The sequence below is a fragment of the Sorghum bicolor genome, chromosome 1, assembly GCF_000003195.3.
Source record: "Sorghum bicolor cultivar BTx623 chromosome 1, Sorghum_bicolor_NCBIv3, whole genome shotgun sequence".
Taxonomy (NCBI): Eukaryota; Viridiplantae; Streptophyta; class Magnoliopsida; order Poales; family Poaceae; genus Sorghum; species Sorghum bicolor.
In genome coordinates, this window is record NC_012870.2 from 73,484,503 (window position 1) to 73,507,851 (window position 23,349).

Here is a 23,349-nt window from a genome sequence, read left to right on the forward strand (position 1 = left end):
TAGGTTCTGTTTCTAAATATTTTATTCCATTTTTTGATCTGTTGGTGTACTGTTCTAATTAAATGATTGTTTGCTTGTATGAATGAACCTGGATGCGTGTTGTTGTGTGGTACCGATCGAGCGCAGACGGTGACGTGTCCGCGGGTGATCCATTTTACTACGAGGAGCAGCAGGACCAACATCAGTTCCCCTTCACTGAAGGCAAGTATAACATGGGTTTCCCTTGTACACCTATTCACTTAATTAATTACGCATCTGCATGTGTCTAATTTGGTAACCCTAAGGACATCCTAGCTACCTGACTATATTTACGACACCTATGGGTAGAATGCATGTGGGTAGCTTTGCTAGTGCTTTAATTAATTGAGAATTTATTAACACTCTGACTTTAATGAATATGATGATAAATGTTGGGAAAAAGGGCTATGGTGCAATTGACTTCGGTCGGGTTGACCTAGACCCTCCGTAAGGACTTCTCTGTAAGCGACAATCCGGGACTTACAGTGCAACCGTGATGGTTAAATGGCTCTAACTTTAGCTCAGTAATAGGATCTCATCTAGCTGATTAGAGGTTACCCGAAAGGGCGCAAGAGGGGCTTGCCACTTTGGGTATAGAACTGCTTCTGTTCCTATGTGTATAGCCGTGATGGAAATGTGCCATAGGAAAGGGGGGTTCTCTATATCTGCCTGCCGAGGAAACCTCGCGGCCCTAACTGGTTAGGCGTGGCCTATGGAAGGCTTCATAGTGTTCCCTGCCCGCTCACCTTGGTAGTGTTAGTGGGTCATGCAAACCCCGGGCATATGGGTAACATGACTTACGGGAAAAGTGCACACCTCTGCGCAGAGTTTGATCAAACTGGTATACTAGCCGTGCTCTCGGACATGAGCGGCTTTGGACCCTTACGGAATAGTTGGGTGTGGATGGTTATGGGGAATAACTAATGAAAATCTGACGCATTGATCGTGATGATTAATGTGGTTTAACCGTGATGGTGATAGTGTTAGCCGTGAAGGTTAACGGTGTTATTATCATGTACTCATTTGGGCTAATTGGGAGCTTAAGCATAACTGATGATTAAATAGGATTAAAACATTGACCAATTAAAATGCTAACTGCAGTAGCCAGTGTCTGACCTTTTTGAGCCGCATAAAATCCTATGTTATGCTTGCGGAGTACGAGATGTACTCACGCTTGTCTTTATCTTTCTTTTTGGACAAATCCCCCAGTCGGTCGTCCCTGTGTTGGAGTTATCTTTCATAGCTAGTATGAGTTTATTTTCCGTTTGTCGCAGACTTTGATATATTTGTGTTGTAATAACGTTTTGTAAGGCACTTGTTATGATACATTTGTAATTTGTCGACTTGTGTGCGCGACTATTCCTAGGGCGCACATGAGATTATTGTACTCAAATTTATCCTTAAATTTGGGTGTGACAGCCGGTCGTTGTGCATAATCTTACAAGTTTGATTCCTGAGGATTGGCTTAAGGCCAAGGCCCGCCGAGCAAGGTAAAAGGTTAATCTACCTTAAACAATCATAACTTCCATAACACACGTATAATCAACCTGTTCGCTTGGCTAATAAGTCATGGCTAAAGGTACTATTTGCTGATTTATTGTGAGCGAAAAACACTGTTAAATGACTGCAGATAAGCTGATTTATTGTGAGTGAAAAACACTGTTAAATAACTGCAGATAAGCTCAACCGAACAGGCTCACCAGGTAAAAATATTTGTTTGGACTCCAAATCTGATGAAGCATATCAACATAAAAATTGCGAGAGGCAAACTATCCAGAAACTCATTACAGAACACATATCACCATTGAGCAACTTGAACATCGTGATATTGGCAGTTATCCTAAAACTTCATCTTGATGAAAAAGATATTCGATTGATAAACAAGAAACCAGTTAACACTCATGTTGGCTCATTTGTAGAAATCGAAATCTGTCTCCGGCTTCTTCACATTGGTTCGGTAGCCCTTCTCAAAGTCCTTGGGGAGGATGACATATCGGTTCTTACGGACAGCATGCATGCCAGCTTCTTGACATATAGCAGCAATCTGTAAAAGCATAATGTGAGGTGCATTCAGGGTGACAGGAAAGAAACAGATTACCTGATTTTACATCGTCAAATCAATAATCAATAACTAATGCGAGCAGCATTGAGGGTGACGGAAAAAAAGGTTATCTCACTAAACATTGTCAAATCAATTATCAATAACTAATGTGATTGTCATAGAAGTATTATCTAATTTAAATCACCAAATGCCCTAAGAATATATAAACAATTTACTAATATGTGTTTAATGACTATGGTGTATCATGCTAAGAACAAGAAAAAGATCTAAGATCACAAGCATTACCATTGTAATGTGGTTTGGCATTCCCCATTAAACAAATCATGTGCATTATTGGATCCAAGGTTTACTGGATATAGATTTCATCAATACTACCTCACTTTCAAATTTTCAAAATGCAAGGTGTACCTTGAAGTGGTGCAGTCTCTAACACCACACTTTGAATACTATTCTCTTATATTATAATTCTAATAACCATCAAATTGATATCATATCGAAGTGCTTTTAATATGAATTAAACAATAGTAAAATTGTATGGTACAATCTGCACACACACCTTTAATAAAAATAAGAAAAGGAGGGAGTAGGATATAAGTGTACTAGCTACGCAATAGAAATCACAAAAGCACCCAATTACATGTCAAAAACTATGGGGGAAAGTGGCATCGACGCAATGAATTTCAAGTGAATTTGTATTATTAATTTAAAACATTACAATGAAAAGAGACTCACATCAGCAGCACTGATCTTATCCGGTCTGGAAACATAATCTTCCAAATCAACCTCATCGCTCAAGTTCATTTTGGCAGTGCAAACCTGAAGATTAGATAAGCTTAGATAAGCTAACTATCAAGTGTGAAAAATAGACGACACAAGAAAATCTAGTGGCCCAGAAAACCAAATCCAAACAGCACGAGTTGACAAACGAGTCTGTAAAACAGAATTTTAATAAAGAAAGTGGAATTGTTTGTAAATCCTAGGTAGAGAAACCATAGCACAGAAACAAACAAGTAAACTGGTATTTTTTTATAGCATGAAGATAAATTAAAGATGGTGCATATCTATACATGACAAGTCTTGTTGTTGGTATGACGATCCCACTGCATGTAAAATTATCACAGATAGAGTAATGAAAAATACATGTACAGCCCAATAACACAGAAGCCAATAAAGCATTTCCCAGTGCTAGGTTCTATTGCACTGTTTCCAAGAGTGAGGTGGGTGCTAAAATTAAATAAGACCCACAAATGCACAGTTTCATAGGCCTATTGTATTCAAATGTTGCATGCTTTTTTTAATGAAATGCTCCCAGTGGAGTTTTGCTAAATTTCCAACAAGTGAGATGAAACAAACCACTCCTAGTGGAGTTTCTCTCAATTTCCAATGCATTGGAAATGATGTGCGCTGAGTTTCATCTAGATAAAACTCATATCCTGTCTCATAATGCACATGCCATGTCATCATTTTTGCTGATGGTCACCTCATTAAATGGGAATGGAACTCTCACGGGAAATGACCTAACAGTGCTCAGAAATCATCCACATGGGCCCACCAAGAAAGCAACTCTAGTCTAGCAATCATATCTAGAACAGATGTAATAGGATGCATGGTTATTTCCATAAATAATACCATGTAGAATAAATAGCTATTAACACTAGGCAACTCATACATCTGGATTGCTTAAAGTTGGTCATGTATCCAAAGGAACTCTTTATTCCTAATTAAACTTATGTTATTATCCTTTTGAAGAGTGATATGATATGACCACATGTGAACGAGCAAAAATCAAATAATTCCACAGTAATACTCTACAATCAACAAATACTTATAACTCAGCTCTTGTAACATTATCACAAAACATAACTTACTTGAAAAACAAGCCTCTTCTGACGCCGGTCTGGCAGAGGGAACTCAATTTTCCTGTCAAGTCTACCAGGACGCAACAGAGCAGGATCTAGAGTGTCTGCCCGATTAGTTGCCATTATAACCTTCACATTCACTGTTTGATCAAACCCATCCATCTGCAACATAAATAACCACATCATTAACGAGAAATAAAAGAACTAGTAGGAACTATAATCTAGGAAACTGTAGGAATTCCCCAAGTTAGATTTAGAGATAAGAGCTGTTTTCTAAATTCATTTCACATTGTTCTCTTTTCTAGTAAAATAGAAGTTCTCTAATTGAATAATATAATGAAAATTGGTTATTTTAACTTGCAAATAACCACTTCTTCACTGTTTCAGGTCTGTTGATAAATGTTTTCTAACAAAATAATAATCTGTTAAGCCCTAAAAGTTCATCCTGGTCATATAATAGCTAAGCTTTACCTGATTGAGTAGCTCCATAAGAATACGCTGAACTTCTCGGTCAGCACCAGTCTGAGCATCGAAACGAGCAGTGGCTATAGCATCAACCTCATCAATGAAAATGATTGCTGGAGCATTCTCCTTAGCCAAGCGGAACACATCACGCACCATTCTAGGGCCCTACAAAGGAGTACAAAGATCATAACACGCCAAGAATAGGACCAACAAATATTGAACCACCGAAAGGACAAATTGCATTTTTTTATGCCAACGACAAGTATCTATGAATAACCACTACTCATACAAAAGAAATTAAGACATGCATAATGCTTATATATACTAGTCAAACATGGTAAAGGAAACATAAAAAAATATTCCTCCCTCTGTTCTAAATTGTAAGTCATTCTGGCTTTTTTAGATACATAGTTTTTGCTAGGCATCTAGACATATACACTAAGTCTAGATATGCATAGTAAAAGTTGTGTATCTATAAAGGCCAGAACAACTTATAATTTGGAACAGGGAATTAACAGTTACCTTGGTTACATATTTGTGGTACCCAATATAGATTGGGTTAAGGAGATAGCTTTATGGACTATCACAGATACAGTTCCAATGCTAGCATGAGACCAGAATGCAACAATTTTGACACAGATGAAGAGCCCATTCAATAGCTCTATGGACTATCACAGATACTGTTCCAAAGCTAGCATGAAACCAGAATGCAACAATTTTGACACAGCTTAGAGCACATTCAAGCTTGTACTAGACAACTTAGAGAATCTATGAACGCCTTTCTACTTGTGTTTTCACTTCAGTATAGAGGATGCATAGATACCCATCAGTCTCTCCCCAACCTTTTTCGAAAGAGCAATGACAGAAGTATCTACGCTACCAGAACAACTGAGCAACTATATTTTATTATCCAAAAAATATAGTGGGCATAAATTAACTCATTAACCTTATAACATGCATCAATTCACTATATTTTATATCCAAACCAAAGGAATTCATACTGGGACTGTAATAGCTCCAAACTTACCTCACCCAAGTACTTCTGTACAAACTCTGAACCCACGACTCTGATAAAAGCAGCAGTCGTGTGATGTGCGACTGCTTTGGCAAGCATGGTCTTTCCAGTACCTGGAGGACCATACAGAAGCACACCTCTTGGAGGATCAATACCAATCTGCTTGTACAGCTCATGATGAGTCAAGGGTAACTCAACCGCCTCCCGTATTTCTTGCTTTTGGATGTCGCATCCTCCAATATCCTGCACACCATAAGAAACCAATAAATTGTAATGCACTGAAATTAAATGCATAGATATACTTCAAGAAATTAGAGCCAATTCCTTACAAGCCACTAGAAAAGTTCCAAATTCTGTCTTGACCACTGAAAAAGTTCATGTCATCTATGCCATCATTTCAAAAAAAATTCCCACCTTTGACCCTTCTATGCAACTGTTATCTTGTTTGTTAGTTGAAGATGCCATTACGACACACGTGGATGTCAGTTTTTTTAAAATGACCATTTTAACCCCAGCTATGACTGGAGGCCTAGAGTCTGTTTCATCTTAACCCGTTCTCTCATCTTCCCCACTCCCCCTCTGCTCCCATCAATACACCATCCTACCTGCTCCGCCTACAGAGCGTCTATTCTAGAGTTTTTAGATATTGATCCGCTTGAGAAGAGTGAGGGACAGAGGGAGGCATCAGGGCCAGGGAGCAGCTCAGGGGGTCACCCTGGTCGATTCGCGCACTTGACAAGCCGCATAAGAGGACAGACAAGGCCCCTATGCCACATGGCCACGTCATGCAGGACAGTGTTGAGCTCTTCAACATTGGAGACTGCTACAGCAGCGGCATCTACAACTTGCTTCTCCTGTTCATGTGGCCATTCATGTTGACAATGAATCACTAGTCTTATCCATTCTTGCCTCTCCTGTTCTCTGATTCTTACCACTCCCAATGTTGCACAATGAGGCCAAACATCCATGTCACATTCATTTGAGGGTAAAATGGACATTTCGTCATTTAGTTAGGACCATTACTATTGTCATAGAAGGGTGCAAAAAAAAAACGAAATGATGGCACAGAAGACATGAATTTTTTCAGTGGTCAAGACGGAATTCGAAACTTCTCTAGTGGCTTGCAAGGAATTGGCTCACGAAATTACGAGAAACAATTCACTTTAGATGCGAAAACAAAACTGCAATGAGCCATATTTTGTTTCCTACTCAAAGAAATTCTTAAAACAACTGAAGCACAGATCCAACGTTAATGCGGCACAGACTTAAGACCCACTGAACCTACAAAGAAGAAGAAATAAATATGGTTTCCATTGCAGCAGAACCGTGATAGTTTACATGAAAATTGAACCAGTTTCTACACAAATTTCCACCATTTTCCATAACTCATCTATTGAGTTCGTAATAAAACCTTCTAGTATCTACAGATTGGCACAGAACCAAGTGAAACCATCCCATTTTGTTGTTTGAGGGCATGCTCAAAAACTTGTTTTCTGTGGTCCTCCATGTTGACTGATTTGATGTCGTTTAAAACTTTAGTGATTCTTCTGTCCAGTCTATTTTACTTCCTCACAATACCCTTGCACTTCTTTTTGTCTCGTCTAGGACAAGACTCATGACCCTTGCTTATACAATTCAGAACCGTGTATGTTGGTGCGTCCACTGACGGTACGGAGTCCAATTCTAATACATATTGATGACTCGACCGTTATATAAATATACGAGCCACAAGTCACTAAGGTGTGCACAATAACATGTGTGTTCTGTTGCATCGCATGGACACTGTTTGCAAGTTCTCAAAAATAGATTTTGCTTATTTGTATACCATAACTAGGAAGACACCCACTGCAGTCAATAACATGGACAGATATGTGGAGCCTGACCATGAAGAAGAACTCTACTGCAAATGGAAACATAGAAAGATCTAGGGCCCAACCTGACGGATATATAGACTAATAAGCACATATGATTCGGGATAACAATGTAACAACCAAGTGATTTATCATCAAATCCATAATAAGAAGTCAAATTAACCAAGGGCTTCATGCAGATCCGGCAAATTCAAGGATATACTTACGTTATAGGTGACGTTGGGCTTCTCCGACGACCCCAGCAAGGAGATGCTGGAGTCGGCCTCGGGTGGCAGCACGTCGACTAGAGCGTTGGAGTGACGATGCAACGCGACGGACGCTGACGGCTTGAGCAGCTCGCGGTTGATGGTGCTGAGGATCCGCACGTAGTAGTTGCTGCCCGTGGTAGAGCCCACGATGCCGTTGTTGCCGTCGACCATCTCCATAAACTGGCCGATGACGAGCGGTACGGACTGGATCCGCTTGACCTCCTCCTGCGCACGGAGGAGTTCGCGCTTGAGGTTCTTCTGCTCGTCCTTAACGTACTCCTCCTGGATCTCGACGAACTCCATGTGGCGCTGGAGCGACTTGAGGCGGCCATAGAGGTCGTCCTCCTCCTCGACGGACGCGGCGACGGAGGCGGAGATCGTGGAGGAGGCCGGGTAGGACGGAGGGGGCGCCATCGGAGTGGCCACCGGAGGGGCTGGGCCGGTTGGGGCGGCCGACATCGAGAAGGGCGAGGGTTAGGGTTTCGACTGAGGATCGGGGAGGAACTCGATTTGAAGGCTAAAGACGGGTTTGGTTAGCTTTGCTTGCAGGAAGAGGAAGGGTGGAAGTAGTCGAGTACTCCCTTGTCACGGAGGATGGAGCATCTCAGTTTATTATTTTTTATTTGGCAAATTTTTTAATTTGCTAAATCCTAAAACAATATAAAAAATAAAAAAAATAGCATCTCTATGAGAGTTTGCTATTTTGGACTTGACAAAATAAAAAAAAAGACACACGAGATGATTTTTTTCTCTAGACGCTACTGATTCCACGCACTTCTCCTCCCCTTCGCGCGAACGACGCCGCTAACGCATCGAAGCTTCATCCACCGGTTCCCTCGCATCAGATCTAGCATGAAAGGACGATGAGTGCCGGCCTTACCCTACTAGAAGCCGACCACCATAGATGGACATGACAATCGACGATGGGAAAAAGAGGTAACCACGTACCTGAACGCTAGATAGCCTTTTCTTCGCACGCGCGGAGGAGAGATGTGCCTTTTTCTTTGTGTGCGCATGGGAAGGAAAGGTGTGAGGGCTTCGTGCATACCAGAAATTAAGATGGCAAATTGATATGCCAAGTTGCTATTTTTGAGCGTTGGAAGTCATAATATGTCAAGTTGCTATTTTTACCAAGTTGATTTGCCTAACTGTTAGAGGCAATTTTTTCTTGTTTTGCCAAAATTATATAGATGTCAAGTTGTTTTGCCAAACTTTTGGAGATGCTCTAGGAATCCTGCTTCAAGTCAACCATTTTGAACTATGATCAAATATACTCAAAACATTATTAATATTTATGATATATAATTATTATCATTATATACATAATTCATAATAAAACTATTTGGAGTTATAAATATTACTATTATCGTTCTACCAATCTGATCAAACTTTTTTAAAAAATTAACTAGCACAAATCTCAAAGGCCCGTCTCAATAATAGTTTTCGGTTTGATGTAGTATAATTCAAATAAAGAGAGAGATGAAAATAGTTTTATAGGATAAAATGAGTTTCATAAAAATAATACTTATTTACATTATTTTCAACATCGGAGAAACTTAGAAACAGAGCTATAAAACTCCTATTAAGAATGACCTAATGTACTTTTTGGACAAAGGAAGTGCTGTAAGCATATGTAGCCGAGCATTTCAGTCCTTACAATAATACGACTTCTACTTAAAATTTGAGAACTTTTTGCCTTTAGGACTCACACATGATTTTTTTTTACTTTCTCCATTTCAAATTATAAAATATTCTAAAAATCTTGAAGAGTCAAAAAATCTCAAATTTGACTAAATAGAAAAAATTATGAAGATTCATGACATCAAATAAGTATCCTATGAAAATATAATTAATAATGAATTTAATTATACTCCCTACGTATAGGATTTAGAAGTTGTTTTAGACAAAGTTTTGGTCAAACATTGGAAATACAAATCACTAATAACTTTTAAATTATTCAGTTTACAAATATATCTTGAAAAATACTTTCATAAAAGTATATATATATATATATCATTTTTCCTAAATATTTTTATAAAAATAAGAGGCTAAAGTTGTATTTTGGAGATCATGCCGCTACCTAAACGACTTCTAAATCCTACACAAAGAGAGTATTTAGTTGACATCATAAATACTATTATTTCATCATATAAATTTAGTCAAACTTTAGATGCTGACTTCTAAGATTCTTGGACTATGACTATGGGTCCTCTAACTTCACCCTTGGTGACGGCAGAGAGCAATCCAAGCATCCGTCAGCTGCGGATCAGACATCGAACATCACCTTCGTGTAGGATTTAGAAAACAAGCCATCACAATGATCGTGCAAGAAAACAAGCCATCACAACTTTGATCAGTTGCCATCGTATGACGGGGAAGCTAAACTGTACCAACTTTACATATAACCAGCTCCATAAAATTATTCGCCAAAGAAAAACCTTCCAACAAAAAAACGTTAAGGGTCAAGATTCATTGTAAAAACAACACCGGGTGGCCTCAGCCACGTCAGTCGAACCTGCCTATCGTTTATTATTGACAGATCTGGGAAGACAAGAAACAAAACAAATTCTCAAAAAATTCCTCCATCCAGCACGTAATGTGCAGTGCTGAGGCCTTGTAATATACTGACGCCAAAAGAGGCGAATATTATCTTGTCTTTGCAGACCGTAAACATGGTACACCCGACAGATAGATCTAGTAACGGAGCATGTAGGTCCGGCGTCTGAACCAGTTGTAGTCTGGAAGTCCTTGAATTGGTCCCATTGCCGCAATAGCAACATCCTGCAACAAAAAAGCATACAAACTGAAATGTTATTTTCTCAAGCTTGATATCAAATAATTCAAATAACACAGTTTTATTTTCCCAACTGATGAGTGATGACAAAGTAAAAGCCTAGCATTGAACATCATGCTAACGAGATCTGATTGTCTTAAATGATCCAAATATGAAATCGTTCAGAGCACAACTATCACTGGAGGTCTATCACAAAAACAACATGATATAAATATTCTCAACAAAAAGGGTATTACATCTTAGAGAATGAAGCATAAAGATGCTGAAAATTCTACAGGACGAGAGGTTGTGGGTTGGCAAAACAGTACCTGATCAAAGATGAAGCGATTTGCAACACGCTTCACAGTGCTTGCATCAACAGCATCTATTCTTGCAAAAAGCTCAGCAGTAGGAATTCTTCGGCCATAGGTCAGCAGCTGGCACAACAGGGGAAGGAAAAATAAGGTACAAGGTGCTGAGCACTAAGATTTGACATAACATAATTGTTTTTAGACATCAAAACAATGGAACAAGATAATACCTGACGGCCAATGTCCTCGACAACAGCAGTTGAACCATCGAGATGGAGTTGGATTGAGGACTTCAGCTGAAATTGTCATCACAAAGCAATGAACATGTGAGACTAGGCTGAAAATTTTTTGTAAGGATGAATCACATATGCCAGCATATCAATGAAAAAACTATCATAAGGCTATGATTGTCTCTTGAGCCCAAAAGAAAGAGAACAGCATACATCATGCTTTGTAGCATGCAGTGTCTGAGTAAACTGAGATACAATATGGGCATGACAATGTTCTCCCATAACAACTACAAACATTACCTGATTACGTGCACGGATAACATCTTCTTCCATAACCCGGTATGACAATTTGCTCATCTCATGCATAATTGCAAAAGCCAAATCATCCAAGCAATCAGCCTGAAAAAACAAGTTTGCAAAGTCACACAAGATCAATGATCGCCAGGAAAAGGAAGGCATGCTATTGCATAAGAGCAACATCACAAGATTACAGTACCACTGCATAAGCAAAAAAAAGTCTCACAACAGGATGGGCAAAGCTATATTAACACACAAATAGAAGTCATTAGTTTGAATATTTTGCAGTATATTTACCAAGTACACAGAGGCATGGGGGGGGGGGGGGGGCAATATTTTAAATTGAAGTAGAAAACAAAGCTCCCTCTTTTATTGTTTACACGGAGAAGAAAGGACCTTCAGTTTGGTATGTAAATAAAGATCAGAAATTCAGAATGAAACCAACTTTCGTCATCAAAAGCTATCAGAGCAATGGTCAATACAAAATGCTAATTACTTGTTTCCACTAAGTGTAAGGGTAAGAATCCGTCCCAGCAACATTGTTCACTGACAAACCCAGCTGCAACACCTTGTGTGCCACACTGCCACTTAGATACAATACAAGTTTGTGTGAGCTGGGAGAATTTAGTAGGAAGAAAGGCACGACAACACTACAAACATATCTAGAGAAGTGGACAGTGTGTATCTAAGGCCTGTTTATTTATCTTACCATTCAAGGAATTTTAACAAATAAAATAGATGTGGGTACACATTTCTTTCATGACAATGGATATGGACAACATATATGACTACACAAAATGTATAGGATAAAATATTATTTCAGGTGATTTATGTTGACTATATCAAAGGTAGAAATACAACACTAACCTTAGCAACAGCATAGACACCAAAAAGACCAGTATCCTTGTAATTCGTGTTGAATGCCATTACACTCTCAGCAATGTCATTGATTGCTGCCCTCTGTACAAGCTCTGAACTGTAAACAGTAAAGCAGGGTAACATAACAAAGATATGATCAGTTAAATATGGAAAAATGAGGATCAGGCCTGTACACATTATGGCAAAAAGGAACGAGAAAGAAGAGTGAAACTTACCCCATGTGCTTTCCTCCACCAGCACTCTTGTTCCATGAACCAAGCATTGATTGCATAACCATCAGTGCAACAGAATCAGGATCTACCCATGATGCTCCATTGAAAGCAACAGCAAATTGAGCTAGGGGCATGTCATCATCAATGATTCGAACCTATCGAGAAGCATACAATGATGAGATATGACAAACAGAACAACTAAGTATAGAGCGAAAATTGCAGAACCCACCTCAGAACCGGTAAAAGAGGCTGGTTCCTTAGCGACCAACATGTTTGTCGTTGTAGGGTCAGTTGATAGCTTATTGAACAACTTCTTTGCCTGCTCAACAATGTCTTCATGTTTAACATTACCTGCAGCAGTGATAACCTGAAAACATGCAGAGGTACTTCCATCATACTCCAATAACAGGAACATAAAATGGCACAGATGCGTCTCAGTTGAAAATTTAAAATATTGTGTACCATCCTAGGAGCTGTATAATGAGTTGCAATGTAGTTCTCGAGGTCCTCTTTGGTGATTGATTTGACATTATCTGCAGAACCCAGGATTGGTCTGCCAAGAGATGTATATTGGAATGCAGTTGCATGGAGATGATCAAATATAACTTCCTCAGACTGTCCCTCAACCTATGTAAGGAAGAAACAGACAGAAGAATTGTGTTAAAAGAATTAAAAGAATTTCATAACACTGAACATGAACATTTTACTATACAGAACACCTTGGCTGTTTAATCAAATTGGAATTACTAACAAGCAAAAGCAATGTTAGGGATTGATGAATATAGTGAGCAAAGGATCCAAAACAAGTTTCTTAAGACTCAGCTATACTGAGACGATGGCTAGATGTATTCAACTCTATCATCTCCTCACCCACTTGGAAAAATATTTTTCACTCAGCTCTTTTAACTTCTCAGCTAGTTTAAGAGGAACAAATGCCTAGCAGACTACTCACCTCCCTTCCCCACTCTAAATTTTCCAGACAATTCTCCCATGTCAGAATGCATAATCCTCTTCATGACATAGCTTTAGGATTAATAGAAATGCTAACAACAAACCAGAAAGATCTATTCATCACACACCATACAACACATAGTGCAGCTTATCTGAGATAAATAAAACCATTTACTTTAATATGATAAAAAACTGTCTCAATAAAAAGTTTAACATGGCCGACAAACTTAACCATAGAGAGCAATGAGCATAGATAGAACGAATGCCTGATTAGTGATTATTACCCAAACTGGTTACAGCACAAAAATGAGAACTTCGAATAAACAGATATCGACAAAACTACAAATCAGGGTGCATACCTCCTGCATCTCCCGTAGGATCACTTCGCGCTCACGTTCAATGCGAGCCTGGTCGAGATTAGAGTTCTGCAGGATGTCCGCGAGGACCTCCATCGCACGGGGCACGTCCTTGTCGAGCACCTTGGCGTAGTAGGTCGTCTGCTCCCGCGACGTGTACGCATTGAGGTGGCCACCCATGTCCTCGATCTCCTGCTCCAGCTGCGCCGCGCTGCGCTTCCCCGTGCCCTTGAACAGCATGTGCTCGACAAAATGCGCGACGCCGGCTGCCTTCTCGTTCTCGTACCTGCTGCCCGCATCGATCCACACGCCGACCGTAGCCGTGCGCGCGGCGAGGGACGACTCCGTGGCGACACGCAGGCCATTAGGCAGCGTGGTGACCCGGGTCTCCGGCGCCGCAAGGATGGCCGTGTGGTCGGCGTGGGACGGCACGGGGCTGGCGTAGCGGAGGAAGCGCGGGTCCGGGTGCTCGAGCCGCCGGAGCCTGGCGTTGACGGCCTCGGCGATGCGGTCGTACGGCAACACGGGAGCGCGCACCGGGGTCGAGTCGGGGGCGAGCACGCCAGGCGCCGCGGCGACGCCCGTGGAGGCCTCGCGCGCGTTCCCGGCCGCCGCGGCGGCGACGGCCGAGCGGCGGCGCACCGCGGTGGATAGGATGCGGCGGAACGCCATCGCGGCGGATCTGATGGGGTGCTCTCGCCGACAGCGGCGGAGGCGGAGATCTGGCTGGACTAGGGTTTGGTCTCGGATGGATCGGGAGGAGACGGGGAGGAGAAATAGAGAGAGGGTGGAGAAGATGCCTGGCTCTGGCTGCCAAGGGCGGAAGGAGAAGCGCTGGGTGCGCGTAGCTTAGCTGAGGGACCCACGTGTCATAGAGAGGCTATTGAAGCGTCTCGCTCTCGCGGAATGAAGACTGATTGTTTGGGCTGGGCGTTAAGCTAAACATGATTGGTTGCTCTGAATGTCTGGGCCGTGCCCGAGCAGGCAGGGCCTAATCTAACACAGAAAGTGACTTTGTGAGCTCCTTTTGTTTTCATACGAGATTTCAAGTGATACACTTTTTTGTATATACATTCTTCGATATTTTTTTACGAATAATACATTCTTTTGACATCAACCGTAATCATGCATCCTGCTCAACAAGTTTTTTTTAATTATATACCTCCTCTATCCCAAAATATAAAATCAGGTTGTGCAAGAGTTGGTTAGGTTTTTATGGTGGAACCTGCTCACATGTCAGTTCAATCCTTCGGAGATGCTCGTAGGGGTTCAATCCTTCGGAGGTGCTCGTAGGGTTAGCGTTTGTGTACGTATGTTCATATGGGTGAGTATGTGTGTTGTGGACGTTTGTGTTGTACTGTGTAATTCTAAAAAAAGTGTTATATATGTTTAAATAATAGATTTATTTGATGCCGTAGATGCAAATACATTTCTTTACCAGTCTGATATAAACGGTTTTGTGTTGCTCATGAAACGGTTTTGTTCGCGCGAAGAATTGAGTGTACATCAAATGAACACGTTAGAGTGCAGAAATTGAGTTGTTCAAAGTTTCAGTTTGCTACACTTCCGTACATACACAACCAAGTCAGCAATGGCAACATATTACTCGACTATTCCAAAGCACACTGGGGCTACCGGGTGCCATGAACCAACACTGAAGTCAACAATATAACCTTGTCAAAAAAAAGAAGTCAACAATATAACACCGAAATTCATCTTTGAATTTCTTTATCAGTTTCTTGGACAACAAATTTCCAACCTTGGTGGGATTGCATCTGAAGCACAGAGCCAGTGATTTGCATATGCATGTACATAACATAACTTAGAGGCGAGGCGATCCAAGCAAAGCTACCAAAACACTCCTGATAACAATTTCTTCACATAGGGAAGGAGAAGACGAATCGAGAATGAATAAGACGAGGACAGGGAATGGAAACAATTGTTGGATCATGTGTGTCGATGCTCTCCATATCTTGATTGCCATAGTGGATGTTGGCACTGCTGCTGTGGATTCAGCTTTCCAAGCTCCATACATCGCTGTCGACAGTAACTGTCAGCCACCATTGACACATAATCAAGCATGGTGAGCATGCTTTGCACAGATAAATAAATACAGTGCTCGGGAAACGTTTTGTGCACAGGTATGTCAACTTAGTTATATATTTTGACAGTAAAAACTCACCAGGATAGCTTTTCTGGCCTGAGGTGGAATTTCGGCTCCATAGGAACTGTAGTCGGTTTTGTCGACCTATGCAGATAAAACGGATAAAAAAATTAACTGTTGTGTAAATGACAATACACATCTCTCTAGTATTGAGGCAGTAAACCAACAGTACTACAAAAAAAAGATAACTTGTCGAGCCTGTAAAGAGTCAAAATATAACTTGGTCATCACACCTTTTGGGGATGAAGGGGCGGTCAAAGTATGGCATAGGTTGAGCTTTAGGAATCAGCTCAGTCCTCCTCAGTTGCCTTATCCTTTCTTCCTCCTCTAATTCCTGTTGCCTTTCCCATTCTAGCCTTTGTTGCTCAGCAAACTTGTTCCTCTCCAAAACCTAATTCTCAAAACGAACATGATTAAATATATAGGTATATCAATTAACTCCACTGATATTACATCTCAGATAGTAAAGTATGTAAAATGAGTTTTTAAGAGGCTCACGTGATGATCAAATTCTGCACGTTCAAGTGCACGCACATCGCTATGCAAAACAAGGTCTATCGGCTCAGTTCTTTCTTTCACAGCAGGCTTTATCAAGCACTGAAATGTAGAGAATGAGTAAAAAACGTCATTTTACCAAGATACTAAAAACAAAAACTTTGCAGCCCTAAAGAAACATCAGGCAATTCCATATAACTTTTGATACTATTTCAACTTTCCTAAATAAGCTATTACCATGAGAAGAATAAGAACATTCGTATAGGTAGTAATTTACCAATCAATATATGGTCATAAACTCATATGGATATATGCTAAGTTGTTGACACATAGCCCTCTTTGAAGAAAAGTTAGTTAAACATACCTCGGGTTCATCGGTAGTCCATGGCAATCCTTGCGCAATATGGATACGTTTTTTCTCTTCCTCTACAAGCATCTCTTGAACCTTCTGGACGAACTGTTGTTCTTTCAACTTTCCCCTTTGCTGTCATAAAGAACATGGTGACTGAATTTTCACAAACTAGATGAAGAAAGTATGTCAACTTATAAAACACGAGTCATGACTGTGACAACACCGAGGATGCCCTATTACCTCAGTCCTCAACTTGAATGGATGCTGGCTAGTGACCTTGAGCTTTTTGTTCCAGCTGCTCCTTAGTGACTCAGATGACTGCCAGAGAACAAGCATGCATTCAGATATTAGAACATGCTCTAACATGACCCAAACCAAATAGAAACTAAACCTATGCCAGGCTTACATTTCTCCTGCTCCTGCGTCCGCCAGCCGATGTTCTGGTCCTTAGTGACTCAGCTGACTGTCAGAGAGCAAGAATGCATTCAGATATGAGAATATGCTCCACAATGACCAACCCAAAAAACTAAAAACTATGCCAGGCTTACGCTTCTCCTGTCCCTGTGCTCGCCAGCCGATGTTCTGCTGTCCCAGCTCAACCTAAAATGGGTGACAAGCTGTGATTACAAAATTGCATTTGAGTGAAAATCATAAAGCACTTCCTTTGTGCTTGTTTGTCGACATCAACTAACCTGTCGGTGTTTCCATCTAGTGACGAGCAGAGTCTATTAGACCCTGCATTCTGGAAATCAGCCGAAGAGAACACTGACACAGATGGGAACCCCAGATCACCCTCTTCAGGTTTCTCCTTCCACAGCTGCAACCCGGGCAGCGCCCATGAGCCCTCACCGGCCCTTTCTGCATCTGAGGTGGCGCCGGAGATGTTGAGCAGGCTCTCGAAGGCCTGTACCATATGCTTGACGCGGCCAGAGCCAGGGTCTGGAACGCTGGTCATCGCCTTTGTCATTGCCTTCGTCCTCATCGCCCTAACCTTGCTGCTCCCCTCCAGCTCCGCGTCTGTCTCCTCCTCCTGCCGCTCCTCCAATGCTCCACCCTTCACATCCTCTTCAGCCACCGGCTTCCCCTCCTCTGCCTCCTGTGGGCCCAATTGCTCTTCTCCGGTGGCGGTGGACGCGGCGATCTCCTTGCGGAAGAACTCCCCCTGCGACGCGCGCAGTGCCTCGCGCGCGGCCTCGCGGCACTTCTCGAAGTCGATCTCTCCCCCGCCCCCGCCCCCGCCCCCGCCCCCGCCGCCTCCCATGGTCCCGACGTTGCGCCTCCGCCGCGCACCCTTCTTCGCCACGAGGAAGCGCCGCTCCCGCTCCGGCGGCGGCGCGGCGGGTGCGGAGGGCTTCTTCTTCGCGGTGGCAGACCTGGCGCCCGCGGCCGCCGGGGACTTGAGGACGGGCTTGGACGGCGTCGGCTGCGGGGGAGGCGGCGTGCCCGGGATGTTGGGGTTGGAGTTCTCCGACGTGTGGGAGGACCGCGCGCGAGAAGGGCATGGCGTCTTGGACGGCGTTTTGGCCGCCGCCGGCTTGGTCGGAGTCCTGGCACCCGCGGCCGCGGGGCCCAGTGGCTTGGTCGGAGTCTTCGCGGCCGCCGCCGTCGACATCGCTAGGGTTTGGAGAGCACGGCTCGCGGCGCGGATCGGACTGGATCGTGGTCGTGGATTCCGCCTTGTGGGTGGATGGATTTGGGATCGACGACGTATGGTGGGGAACAGAAAAAGGGGGGGGAAGGGGGGAGGAGGAGAAGGCGATGGGAAAGGGAACGTTGGGGGGCGGCTGGGGCCTTCGCCTGGAGGCGTAACGGCTAGTTTCTTCCGAGGCGCTCCTCCCGAGGCGTTCGAATAGCTGTGCGAGTTCTTCGCCGCATTGGTCGCGCTCAAGTCCATGACATGTGGGCTCCGGGAGTCGTGGACCCCAACATGAGTATATCCTGGATTGGGTCAGTTGTGGGTTAGTCCAGTCTCAATGCATGTTTCATGGGAGTGTCATGCACATTAAATAGGATGCCACATAAGCAAAATTACTGACTTGGCAGGGTCATTAAATGAAGGAGTTTCATCAGATGAGAGAGGAGTTTCATCCCCATGAAACTCTTGTGGCTCGGTTACCTAGTTTATAGTCTTGGTAACTGTATCATGAAATTATGCATTGAGACTGGCCTTAGGGGCGAGGTGGAGGCTGACGTGGACAAGCAGTGTGATTATGGGACAACGGAATTCTGACGATCCGGGCTCGCATATTCCAGTTTTCAGGGTTCAGCTACCGGTCGGCATTGTGTGTTTGTCCAAATCTGACAACCAATGCGAGTGATGGGGGGAAAAGAAAACACGAACAACCTCGTCGACGGTCGGCACTCGGCAGTCCGGCACGCTCAGCCGGCATTTGCCTTTGCTCATCCGGCCTCGTTCGCCGCAAGTTTGCGATGCACGGCATGATACACCGACCTTGCTTCTTACACGAAAAGAGGAACAAATTTACAGCGTCTAAAAATCATCGTTTATCAAAACAAAAAAAAATCTTCAACCTTCGTAGCAGTGCTGTTTGTTTTCAGTGTTTCTTTTTTTTTACATAAAAAAAAAGCCTCAGCGTCGAGTCGTCGACCAGCGGAAATCAACGACGGTACACCGCTCGTCAGCCGTCGCCACGCCGGCCGCCGCCAAGGAACGCGCACTTGATCTTCCTGAAGAGCACCTTGGGCGCGTTGAGCCAGCTGCCGGCGCCGGCCTTGCGCGGCCGCCTCGCTTCTCCTACCCCGCCGGCTCCGGCGCCGTCCCCGATCAGCACCCTGTTCAGCCGCACGATCATCGCGTTGAGCTCGAACGAGTCGTACAGCGTGCCGCGCTGCCCGGCGCCGGCCGCCACGACGGGCAGGGCGCCGCCGCCGTCGCGCTCGGTGTTCAGCTGGTGGGTGCCGCTCGGCTTCGTCGTCGTCGCCCGCGCCACGACGCGGTGCGGGTGCGCGCTCGGCGCGAGCCTGACGTCGTCGGGGAACATGCCCGGCCGCGCGCTCGGCTACCGTGCCCTCCGTGCAGGGAGCAAAGTAAAGCTTGCCTGGCGCCCTCGTAGCACTAGCAGCCCCCTAATCGCTGTGGTGGTGCCTGGTGGGGTGCGATCCCTGTGCAAGAATACGATCGTCGGTCGATGCTTGCAAGAAGGAAGGTGACAACGGCGGCGCCTGGGTTTTTACGTAGGCGAGCGTTGAGTACAAGAGGCACGACCTCACGAGCACGGCACCTAAAGAACGAACAAAAACACAGAGTAGATGCGCTCACCTGTCACCTCCATCTTGTAGCGCTTGCACGGCGGTACACGGCCAGCCGTCCAGGACTGATGGCCTCAGGAGTCAAGATGTACCACCACGGCAGCGCGCTGCGCGTGAGGCATTCCGCTCCGTTTGTGCATTCTAACGAGCAGGTGGAGCGTGGTGTATGAAGACCGGCACAGCAGCGGGAATGGTGTCATGCGACGCAACGCAATGCATGCTTGTTGCCGCTGTTCGCTGTTCAGAAGCTGCAAGATAATCAAACTGTACACAGAAATGAGAAACCAATGGTGATAAGTTTTGAACTTTGACAAAGCACAATCATCTCGGAACCCTTTCTCTCAACAAATCTTGTCTGCTTGTTATACAAGTACAACACTGGAATTCGAATGTTCAAAGTTCAATACAACGGATCTTTTTTTAAGTACAAACAAAAAATACTATTTGCTCTAAAGCATGTAATGAAACAACAAGGTTCTTAAATTCTGCAGTCCAGGCAGCGATCTCCAAACTGCCCAAATTCCTGGCTCCGTATCACTTCCCCAGCAACCGGCGTCCCCGTTGATTCGCGCCTTTCAGTCTGAAATTCAGTTCATCAACGTCGTCGCTGAAAGGAACCAGAGCTTTGTTTTGCCTGCACGCAAGATCAAACCTCCATCAAACTGTATACACAGTACATAGCACAGCCGAGAGTCTTCTGCATCAATTTGTTTAATGGTGTGCTGTGGTATCTATAGAGAAGTCACTACTGCAATATTACCTGTCAATTTCTGCGCCCATATCCACTGCCATTTCCTTGAGTTGTCCCAATGTGCTACAGAGGTCGGAAAGTGCATCATCCTGCTTTGCTGTCTCAGCCTAAAGAAAGAAAGAAATCGATGTTTAACTCTGATGAAGAACTAGAAGAAAAAAAAGTAGAGAAGATAGTACTTGGTTCCATAGGTCACACACTTCATAGTTAATTCTGAAGACAGACCTGAATTTTCTCCATTGCAGATACAGGTGTGGTTTGTACATGACTGGGACGTTCTTGACGTGCTGGGACAATTCCTAGCTTCCACCTCTGTTCCGTGTCGTTAGCTGTCGTCGCAGAAAAGTTATCTGCCACAACTTAAAAGGTTTAGCTAAGCAAAAATTAAGTCTGAAAAAATAATTATAATCAACAATAACATACTTCCTGAGACTGGTCCTTTTATCTGTTGACTTCTCTTTGGCCTCCATGACTTGGAAAATAGCCCACCCAGACTTCCCAAGAGCTTCTCACTCTGAAGACAACAAAAGTTTTGACATATTATTGCAGTGAATTGAGCAAGACCAAACATTTATAGCATGATAATGAATTTTTAAAAAATGGAACAACACACATATGTAGAGCTCACTCAAAAACTCAAAATGAACCCATGAATCATCAAGGCAATAGTGACAACGAAACAGAAGGAAAACCATATACAGTAATACCGTCCAATTAATGCTAGCTGTGATAAATCATATCATTCCGAAGATAGTTATCACTCTGGTGATAATTATCAAGTATGATTTGGCCCAGTAATTGGTGATTCACAACATACAGAAACAAAAACTGGAAGAGGAATACAGAATACAGATCATAGTCTGATAACTGATCAACATGTATCTGTACAACAGCTCGACACAGTTTTATTGTAAAGGAGCATGCTGATCAAATAAGTCCTTATCCAAGTAATGTACACATCTCCATCAAATATTTAGAGAAAGGCCAAAGTTTTGACAAGGTGTCTGATGACTGAATTTGGTACCAACACATTGAATTGTATAGAAGTTCAACCTATTCTGTGATAATAGTTGTTGGAAGAAACTATTGTATACTTTGGTTATCCAATGATCAAAAGGTAGGGAACTTACCACTGTAAGGTCCTGCTCAATTTCAGCTGCTACTTGATGAGACCGCATGATCTGCTCACCTTGATGGTGTAAAGTTAGCATGGTCTGTGTAGCATCTTCCCTGATGGCTTCAGCAGCTCTGACACAATCATTTACTTTGTGTGTGGTTTCTCGTGCTTTGGTTATAGCATAATCTTCCAACTCTTGAACAGATTGATTGGTGTGTCGTACTGGAACAGACTGTGCCCTTGATGGCCCTTCAGAATCTGAATCTGAATCAAACGGGTTTGTCTTGTGGACAGGGGTGCTCAATGAGTTCTGTTTCTTATACATTGGCACCGACATCACAATCTACACCAAGTTCTGTACTGAAGACTAGATATCTGCAACAAAAAGGAAAATAACAGGATTTTATCAGGATGTAGGGGGACAATCAGACAGTTGTGTGCATTCTTATAAAAAAAATTGTTTGTTAAAGATTTTTTTTGTTGAGAATGAAAATAACAGATGAACGCTAAGCCAGCATTGAAAAGCAAATGAAACATTATGGAAAGGCACAGGAATCAAAGAATGCAGAACGGCTTTTATATTTACACCAAGATCTAACTTCCCGTGACTAAAGCCATATTTGCTTGGAATACCAGTTGTGAAGCTTTGAATCATAACAGCTGTAACAGAAAACTACAACCAGGGGCGGATCCGGTAAAGGGACATGGGTGTACACATGCACACCCAATAATTTTTGCAAAACTTCGAAGTTACGAGGATTGTCATCAATCAAATAGCTAAATAGCTTTAGGTTAGGGTTTCGGTGCTCAGCTTCGCACAGCATAAGGGAAGGGAAGGGAAGAGGTGGGAGTACCTGGTGTGCTCGTCGCCGGCGAAGAGACCAGGGAAAGCCTCAGCACCTGGCGTATAGGGCGGCGGCGGCCCAACGGTCGTCTGAGAGCGAGAGGTAGAGAGAGAGAGAGGAGGAGGAGGGAAGAGGGATGCAGCGGACGGATCGGGATTCGGGAAGCAGGTTATGCATCGACGCGGAAAGAAAAGACGCACGGGCTTCTTGTGGGCCGCCTTTTCAGTTTGTCTGAAAATTTCTATTTTTTTCTTTTTCTCCTTTTAATTTTTTATTTTTGTTGATTTCATATATCTATTCTCTTCATTGACGCTATCAATGGTTATTACAACATTTGTTTTAACAACTTAACAGAAATTTCATATCTGTTCTTTTATTGGACACTAACCGTGGCTAGTAAATATACAGTACATTATATAAATAAGTAAATGAAACTTTTTTATATTTTATTAAGGTTGAATATTTTTCTATGGAAGCTACGATCCATTTTCGAAAGAACATATACCAATTTCATAAACCAACATTTTTCTAAAATAAAATATTTTATTTTTTATAATTTTCTAAGTGAATATTAAATATTTTGTGCTCCTAAACATGAAACATGTAGTTACTATGAACTGAAAGACTCATATCATCAATTAAAAAAATTGGTACGAACTCATAAAAAAATTCATGCTCCAACAAGAAAGTACTAGAAATGTTTGGAGAATTTGATTTTTCGTAGTACTCTCTTTTCATTCTATAATTTAGTTCTTGTTTAGTTCAACCTCGAAAACCAAAAACTTTTCAAGATTTCTCGTCACATCGG

At 42.8% G+C, this 23,349-nt stretch overlaps 4 protein-coding genes across 5 annotated transcripts; all 4 read right to left on the reverse strand.

The window, feature by feature from the left end:
• Nucleotides 1,640–8,131, reverse strand: LOC110431390 (26S protease regulatory subunit 6B homolog). Its single transcript, XM_021450483.1, has 6 exons — nucleotides 7,497–8,131; nucleotides 5,432–5,662; nucleotides 4,411–4,569; nucleotides 3,949–4,101; nucleotides 2,813–2,896; nucleotides 1,640–2,062 (listed from the first exon to the last, which is right to left on the reverse strand). The coding sequence occupies exons 1-6, from the start codon at nucleotides 7,995–7,997 to the stop codon at nucleotides 1,928–1,930; spliced, it is 1,263 nt and encodes a 420-aa protein (XP_021306158.1). The 5' UTR covers nucleotides 7,998–8,131; the 3' UTR covers nucleotides 1,640–1,927.
• LOC8054202 (probable mitochondrial-processing peptidase subunit beta, mitochondrial) lies at nucleotides 9,863–14,450 on the reverse strand. Its single transcript, XM_002468243.2, has 9 exons — nucleotides 13,551–14,450; nucleotides 12,703–12,867; nucleotides 12,470–12,607; nucleotides 12,244–12,395; nucleotides 12,017–12,125; nucleotides 11,153–11,251; nucleotides 10,853–10,918; nucleotides 10,641–10,748; nucleotides 9,863–10,319 (listed from the first exon to the last, which is right to left on the reverse strand). Exons 1-9 carry the CDS (start codon nucleotides 14,217–14,219, stop codon nucleotides 10,233–10,235), a joined length of 1,593 nt encoding a protein of 530 aa, XP_002468288.1. The 5' UTR covers nucleotides 14,220–14,450; the 3' UTR covers nucleotides 9,863–10,232.
• Nucleotides 15,203–18,302, reverse strand: LOC8054203 (atherin). Of its 2 annotated transcripts, none has more exons than XM_021460192.1 (9): nucleotides 17,251–18,302; nucleotides 17,107–17,158; nucleotides 16,965–17,021; nucleotides 16,799–16,876; nucleotides 16,571–16,690; nucleotides 16,210–16,308; nucleotides 15,945–16,102; nucleotides 15,730–15,795; nucleotides 15,203–15,597 (listed from the first exon to the last, which is right to left on the reverse strand). In XM_021460192.1, the coding sequence occupies exons 1-9, from the start codon at nucleotides 18,168–18,170 to the stop codon at nucleotides 15,495–15,497; spliced, it is 1,653 nt and encodes a 550-aa protein (XP_021315867.1). In that variant the 5' UTR covers nucleotides 18,171–18,302; the 3' UTR covers nucleotides 15,203–15,494. The 2 variants fall into 2 exon arrangements, with proteins under 2 accessions (XP_021315867.1, XP_002468289.1); XM_002468244.2 differs by having other exon boundaries at nucleotides 15,203–15,584; nucleotides 17,251–18,301.
• LOC8054205 (SNAP25 homologous protein SNAP33) lies at nucleotides 20,120–22,737 on the reverse strand. Its single transcript, XM_002468246.2, has 6 exons — nucleotides 22,551–22,737; nucleotides 21,710–22,071; nucleotides 21,003–21,093; nucleotides 20,805–20,929; nucleotides 20,589–20,686; nucleotides 20,120–20,462 (listed from the first exon to the last, which is right to left on the reverse strand). The coding sequence occupies exons 2-6, from the start codon at nucleotides 22,031–22,033 to the stop codon at nucleotides 20,363–20,365; spliced, it is 738 nt and encodes a 245-aa protein (XP_002468291.1). The 5' UTR covers nucleotides 22,034–22,071; nucleotides 22,551–22,737; the 3' UTR covers nucleotides 20,120–20,362.